Genomic DNA, 14,291 nt, shown 5'->3' on the forward strand with positions numbered 1-14,291 from the left:
GGAGCTGTTGCACAGTTGGAGCAGGGGGAAACAAAAAATTATGCATTATTACAAGCCGGGCTGAGTTTGTGACTGACAGCTGAAAAGAACACCCATATTTGGAGGCTGACATTTTGCATAATTACCTTTCAACTGAACCTCAACACAAACAGACAAGCCCAGACAAAGGCAGAAAACTTGCGAGTAGACAGGCGGCATTCCCCAGTGAATGCGTTATCCCAGAATAAATGTATTAATTGGAAATGCATTTTGACCATGCCTTACCTGTTAAAATGTTCTCTGTACTCCTTTGCCACCCTCTGTATCAAGCTCTTTAATCTGAAAGAAAATGAGAAGACTGTGAAATACCACAGGAGTCGTAGTCTTAACCTTTTTTTAGCCGGTGCCTGCAATTTGTGGGAAGATCCAAACAATGATGGCAAGTCTTATCTTTATGTAAAAGGCATGCACTTGAAGGACAAGTATTGTGGTAAGTGTGGGAGTCTATCGGAGTAATCAACACAGAGCCATGCTTTTTAATTTCAGTGTTCTTTGTACCTGCTACTCTCCTCAGTGGGGTCCTTCTCATCGATGATGGCAATCGCTACCAATTTGCCTGCAGTAGCAGACGGGGAGTACAAATTACAATCACACACACACACAAAAAGACGGTGAGAAGACAATGGCAGGCAGATAAGAGGCTCTGGAGGAGACGCATCATTTCTTGAAGGAGGGAAAAGAAAGGAAGAGGCACCAAGAGCTCTTTAGTCTTTCATCACTCAAAACATTTAACTAGCTCAGGCTTTTAACTTAGTTGAACTGGAAATAAGTGGTCACTTCCTAGTAGGAGAGCTATTTCAGTGCGATACAAAACCAAAAACCACAACACAACAAATGGATCTACTTAAAAGAAACAGTTACACAACTTAAGAGGGTCTGCTTTTCAAATGTGCAAGCTCTGAGCCTGAAAACCCCCCTCTTTTTCTTGTTTGAGAGTGCCAGTCTGCCCCCTGGTGATAACTTGAGGTATTATATGGTGAAGTTTCAGGTGGAATGTGTGGAAAGCTTGGCATCATGAAGGGAAAATACTTTCCATACAAATAGAATTTCTATTGCACGATGCAAGATTGGATGGAAAATGGGGGAGGCAGTCAATCCATAAAAAAAAGAAGCATTTATAACCTCTTTAATGTAGAATATTTACCTGAACACATCATCCCCTGACTAGCTTTGGCTGCATTCATGTGTGGTTATTGAGACTGCAATGAAATTAAGTGGTTGTTTATGATTTACTTTGTGGACTACTGTTTGTCTTTAGTGCCTCTTTATGGGAATAACACCTGTGGAAATGTGCATAATTAATTCTATACGGTCTTGCAGTGTCTGACTAGGTGCACTGACTCTAGGATACATCAATTAACTACAATCCTGGGTATTTCAGACATGCATATTCATTATTGTCAGAGAGAACAAAGCTAATCTTCTCTCGCTAGAGGACATTCGCTGAAATTTAACGTCTCCTTTTTTTAATAATTTTGAGAAAAGGAGCAGTTTTAAAAAGTATATGGCTCTAAAATGTCCCCCATATAGCGATTTACGAGTTCAATCTTGTCTTCAATTATTGTAAATTATTATTTTACTCATGCTTCATAAATCAGGTCTCCTGTCTTCACTCGGACTGTCAAATAAAAATCATAAAATGCCCCAGAAAACACATTTATAAAGTTTAGTACTCTATTCAAGTGCTAGAACATGATCAGAATAAAGATTAAGCTTCACGGTTTAACCTTAGTAAGCATTTCAAAATCGCTGCGTGCTCCTGAGTTTTACGCCTGTAAGCCTTAAAAAGCTCAAGTTCCTTTGGTACAAGGAGCTATTTGCTCGTGTGAATATTGTAATAACATTCACAAAGAAAAAGGCAAGTTGCGCACATGAGGAGAAAACATAGCCTTGGGTGCTTTATCAATGAAGAAGGGTGATGACCTCCTACAATGGCCAGATTAAAAATGCAATAACTATTTATATTTTCTTTTCCCTACAACGTAGTGTAACAAGCACAGTTCCAAGGTTCTTTTTAATTCTATTAATCATCTAACAACATGTGTCATTTTTGAAAAAGTGACAGGGACAAAAAGAGGCATCTTTTACAGGATCCTCATCCATCTCTTAAAATGAACTGAAAGACAATAAAGAGTGCTCCTTTGTGGATATTATGCCCCTAAATCTAGCATATAAGAGGATATCACCTGCTGGTTGCACATAGTCATTAAGCGGTCACTAATCCCAGGTGGTGTCCCTGACAGACTTATTCACCAACGTTCAACTATTCATAAAGGAAACTGATCCATGATGTGGTTTGATAATGTCCATGGTTTCAGAGAAATACCACAACACTAAGTAACCAATCATCTGTGAATATGTGCCGACTATGATTTTTGTTCAGTTCATTTAACTAAACTGATGTGCAGTCTTTTCTACGGGGGCAGTCTTTAACAAAAGTATTAAGTGAAACATTTCAAGCCACTTGTTTTTTTCCCCCGGTGTGCCCCAGGGCTCCATTTTGGGACCCTTTTTTTTTGGATGAACACTCCCACTTTGAGTTATTTCATACCTACTGTACTGTGCTATATAAACATAAACCAAGAAAGCAGTTCATACCACCTTCCCCATGTTATGTCTATCTATATTGACAAGTTAGATACATTTTAAAGCACTTTATGGTCTAACCTTTAGAATCTTAGAATTTATTTCAAAATACCAAATAATTTGTCTATTATCTTAATTGGTTTGATTATCCTACCATTTCCCCTTAAAGTATATCCTTTATCCTTATTACTCTGCTTATAATCCAACGAACAGTCTGAACACAGCACATAAAGTGGACTCATTTTCTAAATCCATCGGTTTTCAGGACTATGTTGTTAATACCGCAGATGTGTTTCTATTGATTATTCATCATCCATCCATCTAGATCCAGTAATGTGGTGCAGTTTGATGTATGTGGGTCAAAGTCAGAGTGACTTTCACAGTTTTTTGCATTCATTTTGTGTGGCTGTGACATTCATTGTGCAATTGAGCAACACTTTAAGCTCAATTGTTAAGTGTAATGTAGCTTCACTCTGTCTTTTCAAGGGTTTCTTCATATTGTTCACATCAGGCTGTATCTGTAGAACAGAATGCGAACATCCAAAAAGACAAAATTGCTCTACTTTGCTTGAAATGCCTCCTCCATTACTTCTTGCTTTTAGAGATGGTATCAAGTTTTGTGTCAGTGTGACTTAACAATGTGTGAGATGGGGGCTTTTACAGCATAAATGTCCCCAAGGGTAGGAAATCTGATACTCGAATGAAATGCCTGTAGAGACAAGGCATGCACTGTTTTCACAAATTCACTTTAATTGAATCTCTTCTGAGTTAATTCAACAGAGTGAAGCCACAAACTATGTCGTCTTTAATCAGTCAGACTCAATTAAGATGCTTTAGAGACTCATTTGTATGCAGAACGACCCGTACTGAGCTGCAAATTCGGCTTAAATTGGTAAAAAAAACTGAATGTAAGCAGCAACAAATGTAAGCAATATCCAACCATGGAGCATCATTGATCTCAATGAACTGCTCATAAAGAGGTAAAACACTGTATCTAACATTAGAAAGCTCAGCTTTCTCTGCACAGGGCATCAATTTACTGCTGTTAAAGAGACAGTTTGTATTTCAGCACTGAGCTTACATTTCCTGTGGGAGGAGAAATGAATGTACATCTGAGCAAGTTGAGGAACACGGTCTTTGTAGAGGGAATAAAAACTGTTTTTCTTTTTCGGCTCCGACCACACCATCACATTTACATTTGAGCTCATTTGGCAGACACTTTTATCCAAAGTGGCTTACAACAGAGGAAAAAGACTAAAGCTACAGAACAGAGGAGGACCCTAAAGTGCTAAATCTATTCAATAAAATAGTGTGGGGGAAAAAAGGAGGCTCAAATGAGGGACATTTTAAAATCACAGTGTGGTGGAGTGGATTTTTGCAGGTGGGAAACTGAAAAACATGTGAATAATGTTGCTGACCTAAAATGAATCTGCACCAAAGTGTTATAGCAACCTGCGTATTTGCGTGTATGTACCACGTCATACACTTAAGGGTCGATTATTAGAGGTGACACTTAAACCAAAAACGGATATGCTACTTGGCAGAAGAAAAAAAAACTTGATAAATTTGATGCATACACCACCTGTTTCTCCGAGCTCATACAACGTAAAGCCATCGATCTGCAGGTATCCTTGGAAACGCTCCTTGTTCACCCATGATGACAAACTACCATCCTCATACTCTGCAACACAGACAGAGAGAGAATCTTCTTTCAGGGGGTGGGCGGAGAAGCACGAAACAGCAGATCGACATTCAGCACACACAACCTTTCTATATTGAACGCAACACACAACAGCGCATTGATGGCAGGACTGTAAGATCACAGTGTTTACCACCTGTACTGTATGCTCTCTCGGGAATAAAGAGCAGGGCACAAGCTGAGCGTCCACCGACAGAAGTCAGCTAAACAACAATCAGAAATTATTTTGAGGGCTGCCTTTAGATTAAAGAGCCAGGGAGGATATTTATCAAATAGCTGGTTGTCAAAGATGTTAAAAACAGTCATTTTCATTCACAATAGATGGGACAATTACACCGCCTCCTCCTTCAAAATATAAAAGAGGGAAAAAAAACAAATTATAATCAAAACACATTTGGTTTGTAAATTACTGTCCACACACACACACACACACGCACACATACATACATTCATTTTAAGGACAATTTTGGCCGATTTAATTCGGAGCGAATGCATGACTCAAAAGAGAAATATACAATCATTACCTGCAAGATAAATAAATAAATGACGCAAAGTAAAAAAGCAAATTGTTTCTCAAATGTGAAGCACATGCTGTTGATCCCCTAACATCTGGAGGCTAAATGCTAACGGGAACCACAGTGCGTCCCTGGAGGGTGTAAATAGGGTGTAGCGAAAGCTGCTTATACAAAAGTGTTTTCTCCGCCTGAGAGAGGCTACAGGATGCTCATAATTGATGTCAAATGTAGTCGGGACCTCATTATGACATGCTAATAAGTTATTGTGACCTTTCTGCTGCCATTACAGTAATTACATGAACAATGATGACTTTTACATGGCTCTTAAGCTGCGGGGATCCGCAGGAGCCGCGAGTGTAATGCCAAACATGACGGCGTAAAAAAAACACTGGTACACACTTTCAAAACCCCAAGGTCGTAGCTCACGGGTTACATTAAAAATCCGAATGACCTTAATACAACACAAGTCTCTGTGTGGCGGCTGCTGTGGCTGGCGGGCTCATGTAGATGTAAAGGCTGCTGAGTCAGTAAATCTGGTAGACATTCCAGAGCATTCTTTCCACAGATGTTGTGGTTTTATAGACAGCATGCAGCTGCTTGACACGTTTCTTCCAGAAGCGCGAGAGGGAGAGGGAAAGCGCGAGCTGAAGGCCTCATACTGGGATTGTGCAGCCTGATGAACCTCCACACCGACTGTGCCTGCTTCACCTTGAAACAAATTAGAGCTGCTCTCTTCCTGGGCGCCATGCAGCCCTACAGGAGCCTGTCAGCCCAGAGTTCACACAGCAGGAGAGATGAGAGAAAAATGAGGGCGGGCAGGGAGAGGAGGGAGTACAAACAGACAATGGGTGGAGTGCGGATGATCTAGTGTCGAGAGTTTTGAGCAGAGGGAGGAGGGAGCTGTGACACATCGCGAGGATGAAGGTTAATGGGACAGAGGACCTCCAAGACAATGCCAAGAGGGCAAAAATAAAAATGGAGAAAGAGCGAAACATGGATAAAAAGGACAGGCTATAGCCATGAAAGATAACTGAAAGGAGGTGGCATGCAGAGATTGATGTATTTGAGGTCTTTTCCACACAGAAACAGAACTATACAATATTTTGTCTTTTGCTTTCTTAAAAAGTTTGTGTAAACAAAGACTTCATCCACAAGAAAACTACATATACACATGCCAGATATGTACCAAAAATGGAGGGGACGCACACCGATTCAATAAAAATGATCATCAAGTAAATAGCGGAAACAAACAAGTTTTTCACACTCCGAGTCCCAAAACACTGGTTCTGTGTGGATAACAAACTTACGCTGATTCTCCTGAACTCATTATCTTTCGTACAGGCCGTAAAACAGAGAGCATGACACGATCTCTTGTCATTTCGATGACTTTAAAAACTTTAAGTCAGTAAATGTGCATTGGGAATACTAGAGATGCTGAATGGAACAGTGTGAGGTTTTCTGGAAAAAACGTGCAGCTCGTTCACAGAATTCACTACTATGACGCAATGGAAAAAGAAACATAATCATTTGATAAATGACTGGATCTAAAGCATTCTGTGGTTAATATATGCAGAACACAAACATCGTAGTAGTGTGAGCACCATTGTGCCCATGTACACAGTTTGGTGTCGCGTCTCCTTACAACAATTCAATAAACCCTTAAAGTAAATGCACAAGACGAGAGGCATAAGTATATGTTTAGATAGAATCTCTGTTCTATACTCTCGTATTTGTTCACATAACTGTTATTCAAAAATAACTTTTTCCAGAACAAGAAAACACAGAACCGGGGACTCCACAATATAAATCAGCTCATAAATATAAGCGTCGACAAAACAACAACTAGACCTAAATGACAAAAAACCTCCTAAACCTTCACTATAAAGACCCTCAAGTCAAGACAAAGGAAATATACGACTCAAAAGAAGACATGAAAGGCTGTACATATGATGAAAACAAGCTCTCTGATTTTACAGCTTCTTAAAAGTTTATATTTTCTTTAGTTACTTTGCTCCATATAACATTTTTCACTGACACATAATAGACCAAACTAATAAATGAATCCAGAAAACAATGACTATTATTATTTGCAGCCCTAGTAGCATGCAAGAGAGAGTACTTTGTTTGCTTTTTCCTTGTGTTTCTGCATGCAAGTGTGAGATGGGTTGCAGGTGTGCGTGTTTGAGTGAATGACCATGTGTCATTGAGTGTAGGTGGATCCTGGGAGCTGATTGGTCCTGCAGAGGAGGCACCAGCTTAAGAGGCCTGATCATCACAGTTGCAGTGGACTTCCTCAAACCACTCAAAGACAGCAGATGTTTTCGTGCTTGTTTTACATAAACTAAACAAACCATTTTAAAGGTTTGTTACTGGTGGTTTCTTGGGGTGGGGAGTCTTTTATTCATGTTGCAATCAGTTTTTCCCCTAGGCCTGGTTGTAACAGTTACTCTAAGATGTTTTCATTTTAGTTTTGTGTATAAAACCTTGGTGGTGTGATAAGTATCCAGATCAGTGTCATGCAGGCTGAGTGTTTGGCACGACAGAGAGATAAAAGACCAATTTAACAGTATTATACAGTGGAAGGGAAATATGGTCGACACTTGGTGACCATTTCTTTCACCTTTGTATTCCTCGTGATCTTCCCCCCGATTCAGAAATATGAACATATTGTGTTGTCACGCGTTGTCAACACCTTTTTAGGTGCGAAGCCCTCCTGTCATCACAACCATGGACTGTTTATTGGCCTGAGCTCCCAGTTCACAAATGCAAAGTAGTTTGCCGTCTCACAGCTGTACGGCAACTATCCATAAAAGGAGTGTGGCACCAAACCACTGAAACACAAAGCCTTAAAAGGGGGGGAAAAAAACGAGAAACAAGTTTATAAAGCAAACGTTGTGGGTGAAGCATTTGCATGTAGCATGTTGTGTACTCTGACATTCATCCTAATGATTTTTCTGCTTTTTGTTACGACGCCAACATGTGGGCTCGTAGCTTTCACAGAAGACACACAGTGATCAAAAGATCTGAGCTCTGAAACAGAGCAAACCTGTGTAGCAGTATGAAACTGAGGATTTGGGAATTAAATATGTATGAGAGTCTGTGCTGCACTATACTTCAACGGCACTCTACAGAAGGAATGCTGCCGTTTGTGATGTGGGCTAAACCAATCAAAGCAGAACAACAATATGTCGAATATCATTTTACACAAAGCGAGAGGATTTATTTGGACAGTGTATCTTTGATCAGTGGCTTTGAAGACAGAGCAATACCTGACCATTACGAATACTATATATACTATATGTTGTGTCTGTTTCTTTACAAATACAGAAAAGGATAGCAGCAGGTAAGCGATTACATTTACTGGCTTATTTTGGGAACCGTCAGCCTCAGGTGCCGCTAGATAAATCGATGTTTTATGTATGTACAGTTATACACACACAGTCGAGTCCTAAGATAAACACCTGTGTCATAATACTGTGGCACCCACAGGCCTATGCAAATGTGTCTCTGAAGTCCAGCCAGCTAACGTTCAATAACAAAGTTCCTCAAAACGCATCATGCAAAGTGAGCAGCATGAATCATAAAAACCGCACCAGGTGCCTGGGCCTCATTTACTTCCTAATCCAACATCCAGTCAGTGGATTCTCACCGAGTCCAGTTCTCTCGACGCGGCTGGACAGCAGCCTGATGAAGAACACGGAATGCAAGAAAAGACGAGTACTTTCTCTAAAATTTCTTAACCAATCTTTGAAGGTAGGAGCTTAATAAGCCAAAGCAGGGCTTGGTTTTTCAAACCCTCAAGTGCTTTACTTTCTAGAAGCTTTGAAAAGGAAAGGAGAAATCCAGTGTGTGAAGAAGGGCACAAATGTGTCATTTTGCTGTGCTGCTCCCCGTCTCAGTTCTTGACAAGCTTAATATGCTGTCACCATGGCAATGCTAGACGATAACCACATCCTCCGTATCAGGGTCCTGGAGGACTCTGCAGAGTGTGGAGTTTTTGTCATTACCGTGTACTCTCGTGAGCCTCGGCTGCTGCAGTTCTGGAGCAGGAAGCCCGCCTTCCGTAATGGTCAAGTGGAACAGACAGCGGTGAACACGCACACACAAGTGGAGATGGATTTTCTTCTACACGTGCGACACCGCGCACCAAACCTTCCCAACGGCCACTACTGGGGGCCGTTTGTGTTGACGTTGTGCCTCGATGCTCTTCACTTCGGTTTTCGCCTCCAGTCTCAGGCCAACGTTGGCAGCAGTATACAAGGCATCATGGAGGAATGTGGTGAACTCACACTGTTGCAGTTCGAAGCTTCAAATTAGGCAACAAAGGAAAAAGCAGCTCCTCTGAACCTCATATGCCATGCATGATATTTTGCTGATACTTGACGGCTGCCTCTGGGATTTCACTCTTGGCTTTTGTTTGACTCTATATACAGCACCAGCTCCATACTGGGCTCTTGGGTATAAACTGTGGTTTATCACACCCACGCAGGCCGGTCCGTCCACCCTGGTTTGCTATGCGTGTCCGCCCAAAGACAAAACCACCACAACATCCCTGTACTGGCCACACACACAATAGTGGGCAGAAACCGGGGAGCTTTATGATGGGCCAGGCACACCACAACTCTGTGTGGTGAGGAAGATGAAAGAGCAGCAGCAGGGACAAGAAAACTAAAGTAACACAGCTGCAGCTTCAGCGGCTTTACTCAAGAAGAGGGTAAGAGGAGCGAATAGACGAGAGGAACACAGTGGACAGCGACGGCACCAGCTGGCCCTCGAAAAAGAACTTTTATGCCAGACTTATTGAAGAAAACCACCTCCAAACAATGGCAGATGACGACACTACAACAAAATACTCACCATCATAGGCGAAGTGGCCTCCGTCCTTAAAGACTACGACTGCAGGAAGTTCTGGTAAAGCGAGTGACTGATGGAAATAAAATAAAAACATGAAGTATTAGTAACATGTTGGGGTATGATGACAAAAACACATGAATTTCTGCTATTTACAAGGCATTAATATAATTCAAGAATGCAATATGCAACGGTTGAATATTAATTAAAGGATGAATGGTGTTACCTCTGGCAAGACTTCCTCTGAAGCTGAGAAGAAGTAAGTGTAGATGATGAGCTCGGAGGCTACATCGTTATACTTCTCCTGCAACGACAAATGAGCCTTTGAGCATTTTACACAACAGCTTTCAATCCATCGGTGTTTTAACAGTTCTAAAACCTCACTCGATGCGTGGTATTACGCAGAACCAAAAGAGCTTCTCAAATAAACAGAACTTCTATCGATCGATCAATATTTACAGTTTTTTTTCCCAGAGAGTGCTCTGAGGAGGCAGCTGAGAATAAAAGAGCAATAGTGAAATACGGCTGGGTGATGGGAGCTTACTTTCAGGGGAGACTCGGCACCGACGTACACAAAAAGCACATCGTGTCGTTTCATCATGTGCTCAAACATCTGTTTGCTGGGAAGAGCGCGGACGGCAGGTCTGGAGGAGTAAAAATCCACAAAGATTAGTTTATTTTCAAATGAGTATGAAGTCCACCAATTCTGATCTTCATTTGTGTGCTGCTAGCACCACCCAGTGGTGCTTCAATGACTTACAGGCCTGGACAGAAATCAGAGCCAAGCTTTTGATCAAGCCCTCTGTCACGGATCTGGACTGATTTCCCTCAAGGAGGAGAAAATCTGTCAGGCTCAGTTGATACAGTGGCTTAAATGTGAGCATCGAGGGCTAAAATCCACTGAGCATTGAGACAAATGTGGTGTGCATCGGGAAGCTGGCTTGGACGTTTCTCATAATGTGTCTCCGTGAAATGAGGCAGGTTCCACTAAATTAGCAGTTTCCTGTTATTGGTGACAGTGGTGACTGTGACTTACCCCGACACTCTGTTTGTGAACTCCACAATGTCATCTTTTGTCCTTGGTCCCTTGTAGTTGTAGGCAAGGTCACCCTTTAATCTGAGACAGAAACAAAACGGGAGTGAAAGGCTGAAGAGTAACTGGAAAAACCATTGTTTATTCAGCTGCTAGAATGATTTAATGCACGGCAAATACTTTCAAATATTTTTCTAGCTTCTAAAATTCTCCTTTCATCTATATATACACACAGTACTGTGCAAAAGACTCATGGTGTCGGCTGTGTTGTTTTTACGTCTGTCAAATGCTGTGATAATTGGATTGGATTGATGCGAGTGAAAGTTGGTCTGACATATTCACAAACTGTCAAAGAGTTTAACTCATGCAGAATATGTATGCAATGCTCAAATATGTCTCAAATAAACCTGGTATAATAGACCTTTTCCCAGCAGCTCTGTGCCAATAAAGTGATTGAGAAATAATTATACTGTATGGTCATTATAGCATTGCTAAAACAAGTCCAACTGTGGCCTAAGACCGTTTCTTGACAACACCCCTCTAACCCTGCATTGGACTTCACTTCCTTCCCCAACAACAGCTGGAATTATTCGAAGCATGGAATCACCGAGGAGCAGGAATCGCTCCTCGGAGATTGCGGCCCATTTGTCAGCTGCACATTCCTAACGTGAATTTCCAGGATTCCACCTCATCCCAGCGGTGTTCTGCTGGATTCGGATCCAGTCACATAGGCTTTGGCATTTAAAGTCAGAGCCGAAATGGTATTAAGGGCACGACAACAAAATATTCCCCACACCACCACCAGCAGCAGCAGCAGCAGCTTGAAAGGCATATGGCAGGTTCAGTCTGTGGATTAATACAATTAGCTTGTTGCAGCAGATAATCAAAAGCTGTCAGACCAATTGATGTTACTGCAGTCATCAACTGCCCGCCTGTGTTGAGTCAGAACTAGGCTCATCCGTATCTCGCTCATCTTTAATATTCAAATAAGCATAACCCTTCATATTCTGTCTATTTGAGAGCAGACTTTTGGCAATTATTATGTTCTGTATCTATACAGTGCACAGCTCACCTTTTTGTATATTCAAACAGGGATTACATTAGCAATATATAGCTTATTTCACAATTAGGGTCATTTTCAAACGTTTAAAAAGAGGAATCTGTTCAAAACAGCCCTAGTCGGTACCAACTGTTCCCTGTTCCCCATTTCTATGTTGTGGTTTTAATCACTTATGGACTGTGTATTTTGAAAAAAACAAATGATTCCCTGGTAGCATCATCAAACTAGGTAGCAGATGTAATTAATGCTGACCTGCGATGTACTTGCCCCATCTTCCCCAACTCAAACCTCAAACACGGTCTCTTCAGGTTTCAAAAAACCAAGGTGGCAGTGACCAAACGGCAAGCGGCAATTCACAAACCAATTGTGGGGCTACGTCATGGTTCCTCTCAATTACGTTCTAGTAACTCATGGTCATCTCGACTGTAAGTTTGGACAATTTTGACCATTCTCTTTTTCTAGTTTTCACCCACTCTTTCACACTCGTCTCTACCAACCGTGGTGACCTTTGAGTGAAAAAATAATGGCAGTTTCTCAGGTACACAAAACAAATATCATCCCTTTCTAATAGGCGATGTGAACCATACTACTGCTTATTTGCTGCCATATTATTGACTTCACATGAACTTAAAATACCTATAAAGCAGGACAGCCAATGGCCAAGGGAATAACCTGAGGGTTAAGACCTCTGCATTACTGGTGTGTAACAAGGGTGGGTTAAATGCAAAAAAGAAATTTAATGTCATTGATTGGTGTGTACAAATTAAAAAAAATCCTTAAGTAGAAAGTGGGTGCATCAGATAAAAAGGCACTCTCAAAACTATAGTTCAACATCGCACGGACAATAACAATAATAATTTTGTGGTGTTGCACTAATGCAAGTGTTCCATAGGGACAGTGCTACTTCAGCCCATTAAAGACCAAACTTGTCTTTCTGGTCCATGACATCCGAGCACGGAATGACAAGTTGTCTCTTACAAGATGTTCTGTCGAAAACAGAAAACCTATCAAGAAAAAAGCTCATTCACCGTAAAGGTCAAGTTAACCTAAATTGTCGCAGCTTAGATGAAAAAAAAAAACAAAAAAACAAATGACTTTCACTGATTGAGATTCAGCTAAGAAAAGTGCTCGAGTCGAGCTCGCGCGACATGCAGAATGCATTAAGGATTGCCTGGGTTGCATCAGCCCAGAGGGTTTAATGAACTCAGGGGGAAACAGAACTCTAAATCAAGTCTCCCTCTGTCACCGGGGGGAGGTATCTCATGTTCCTCGATGGATGTTTCATCACTTGCTTGGTTCAATGTTATGAACCCTGCCGTGATCCTTTGGCAGTTTCCCAAATGAGTGCGGTGAAACTAAATGAGGAGCCCATTATGGCAGTGTGAAGATAAATGATTTTGCATCAAATGTATGGAGAAAACCCCCGCGTGTGTGCGGCGCCTAAAACGATCATTTCTCTCAAGTCAACAGGAGCTTTGCCGCCGAGCAGCTGGTGTCTACCTAAAGGCATTTATTTTATACAAAACAATGTCAGTCACAACTCAGAAGACAATTTGTAATAAGTTAGAAGATGAACGTCTCGCAGTCGGAAAAAAAGACACCACGCAGATTTGACTTGATGAGGCATAAATCTCAGGACGGATCAAAGACTTGTGGATATACCTCGGAAAAAGGCAAATGGGATTCAAGCAAATACATTTTAAACTACTGAAGTTTGTCTTAAAAACAATTTATCACCCGAGAAACTCATCCTTCACAACATCCATGAGTGAGAAACCTGTAAAGTATTAAGTAATTTAAGTACAGAATGTGTGAACACAAGTTGACACAGTTGAAATGCATTAGAGAGACGGCAATAACACCTTAGTCTCTCCTGAATTCATCTCAACAGACCAAACATCGAGCGGGGGGACGACACAACATTCTTAAGTAACGACACTTGAGGGGATTCGGAGAGAGGGGAGCAACGTAATAGCAGTACACAATGGAGTAAAGTATATATAATAAAACAAAATGATAACAATCAAATTACAGCCTTAACAGTGATTGCAGATTTAGGAATAATCAAGTATTGAATATTAGAACACAGAAATTCAGTGAGCATTTTAATCTAATATGAAATTATTTGGGCCTGATCAAAGGAGCAAGGGCTGTAAAATAAAATTCTACATAATTTTGTCCGTGTCCAAGGTTATGTTAATTACTCAAAAACTGCAGTGTTTTCATTTACTGGAGGGCTGGAGCACAGCCTGGCTCCAGTCATTCCCCAAATTTCTAAAACATGCCGTAATAATAAGGCGCTACTCTTCACAGAGGTAATATGCACACTCGGAGCTCGAACCTAGTCCTCGTGTCGTCGTTAAATTTGTTGGGTTCATGAAGTTTTCTCTTTGAGCAAAGCGAACACACATGAAGAGAAAAACGCTTGTGCGCAACACTTACAGTTTTATCGTGGGGTAACCACGGACGCCAAACTCTGACGACATTCCTGTAACACAGAATAACGAA

At 41.2% G+C, this 14,291-nt stretch overlaps 1 protein-coding gene across 1 annotated transcript; it reads right to left on the reverse strand.

Moving 5' to 3' along the window:
* Positions 1-260: 260 nt before the first annotated feature.
* On the reverse strand, positions 261-14,269 carry LOC310944106 (protein disulfide-isomerase TMX3-like; the record flags this gene model as incomplete). Its single annotated transcript, XM_083910937.1, has 8 exons — positions 261-318; positions 538-595; positions 4,208-4,306; positions 9,697-9,763; positions 9,917-9,994; positions 10,235-10,334; positions 10,727-10,807; positions 14,226-14,269. The coding sequence occupies 8 exons, from the start codon at positions 14,267-14,269 to the stop codon at positions 261-263; spliced, it is 585 nt and encodes a 194-aa protein (XP_083767063.1).
* Positions 14,270-14,291: the final 22 nt, after the last annotated feature.

This window comes from Microchirus variegatus (assembly GCF_963457635.1).
Source record: "Microchirus variegatus genome assembly, contig: SCAFFOLD_159, whole genome shotgun sequence".
Classification (NCBI taxonomy): Eukaryota; Metazoa; Chordata; class Actinopteri; order Pleuronectiformes; family Soleidae; genus Microchirus; species Microchirus variegatus.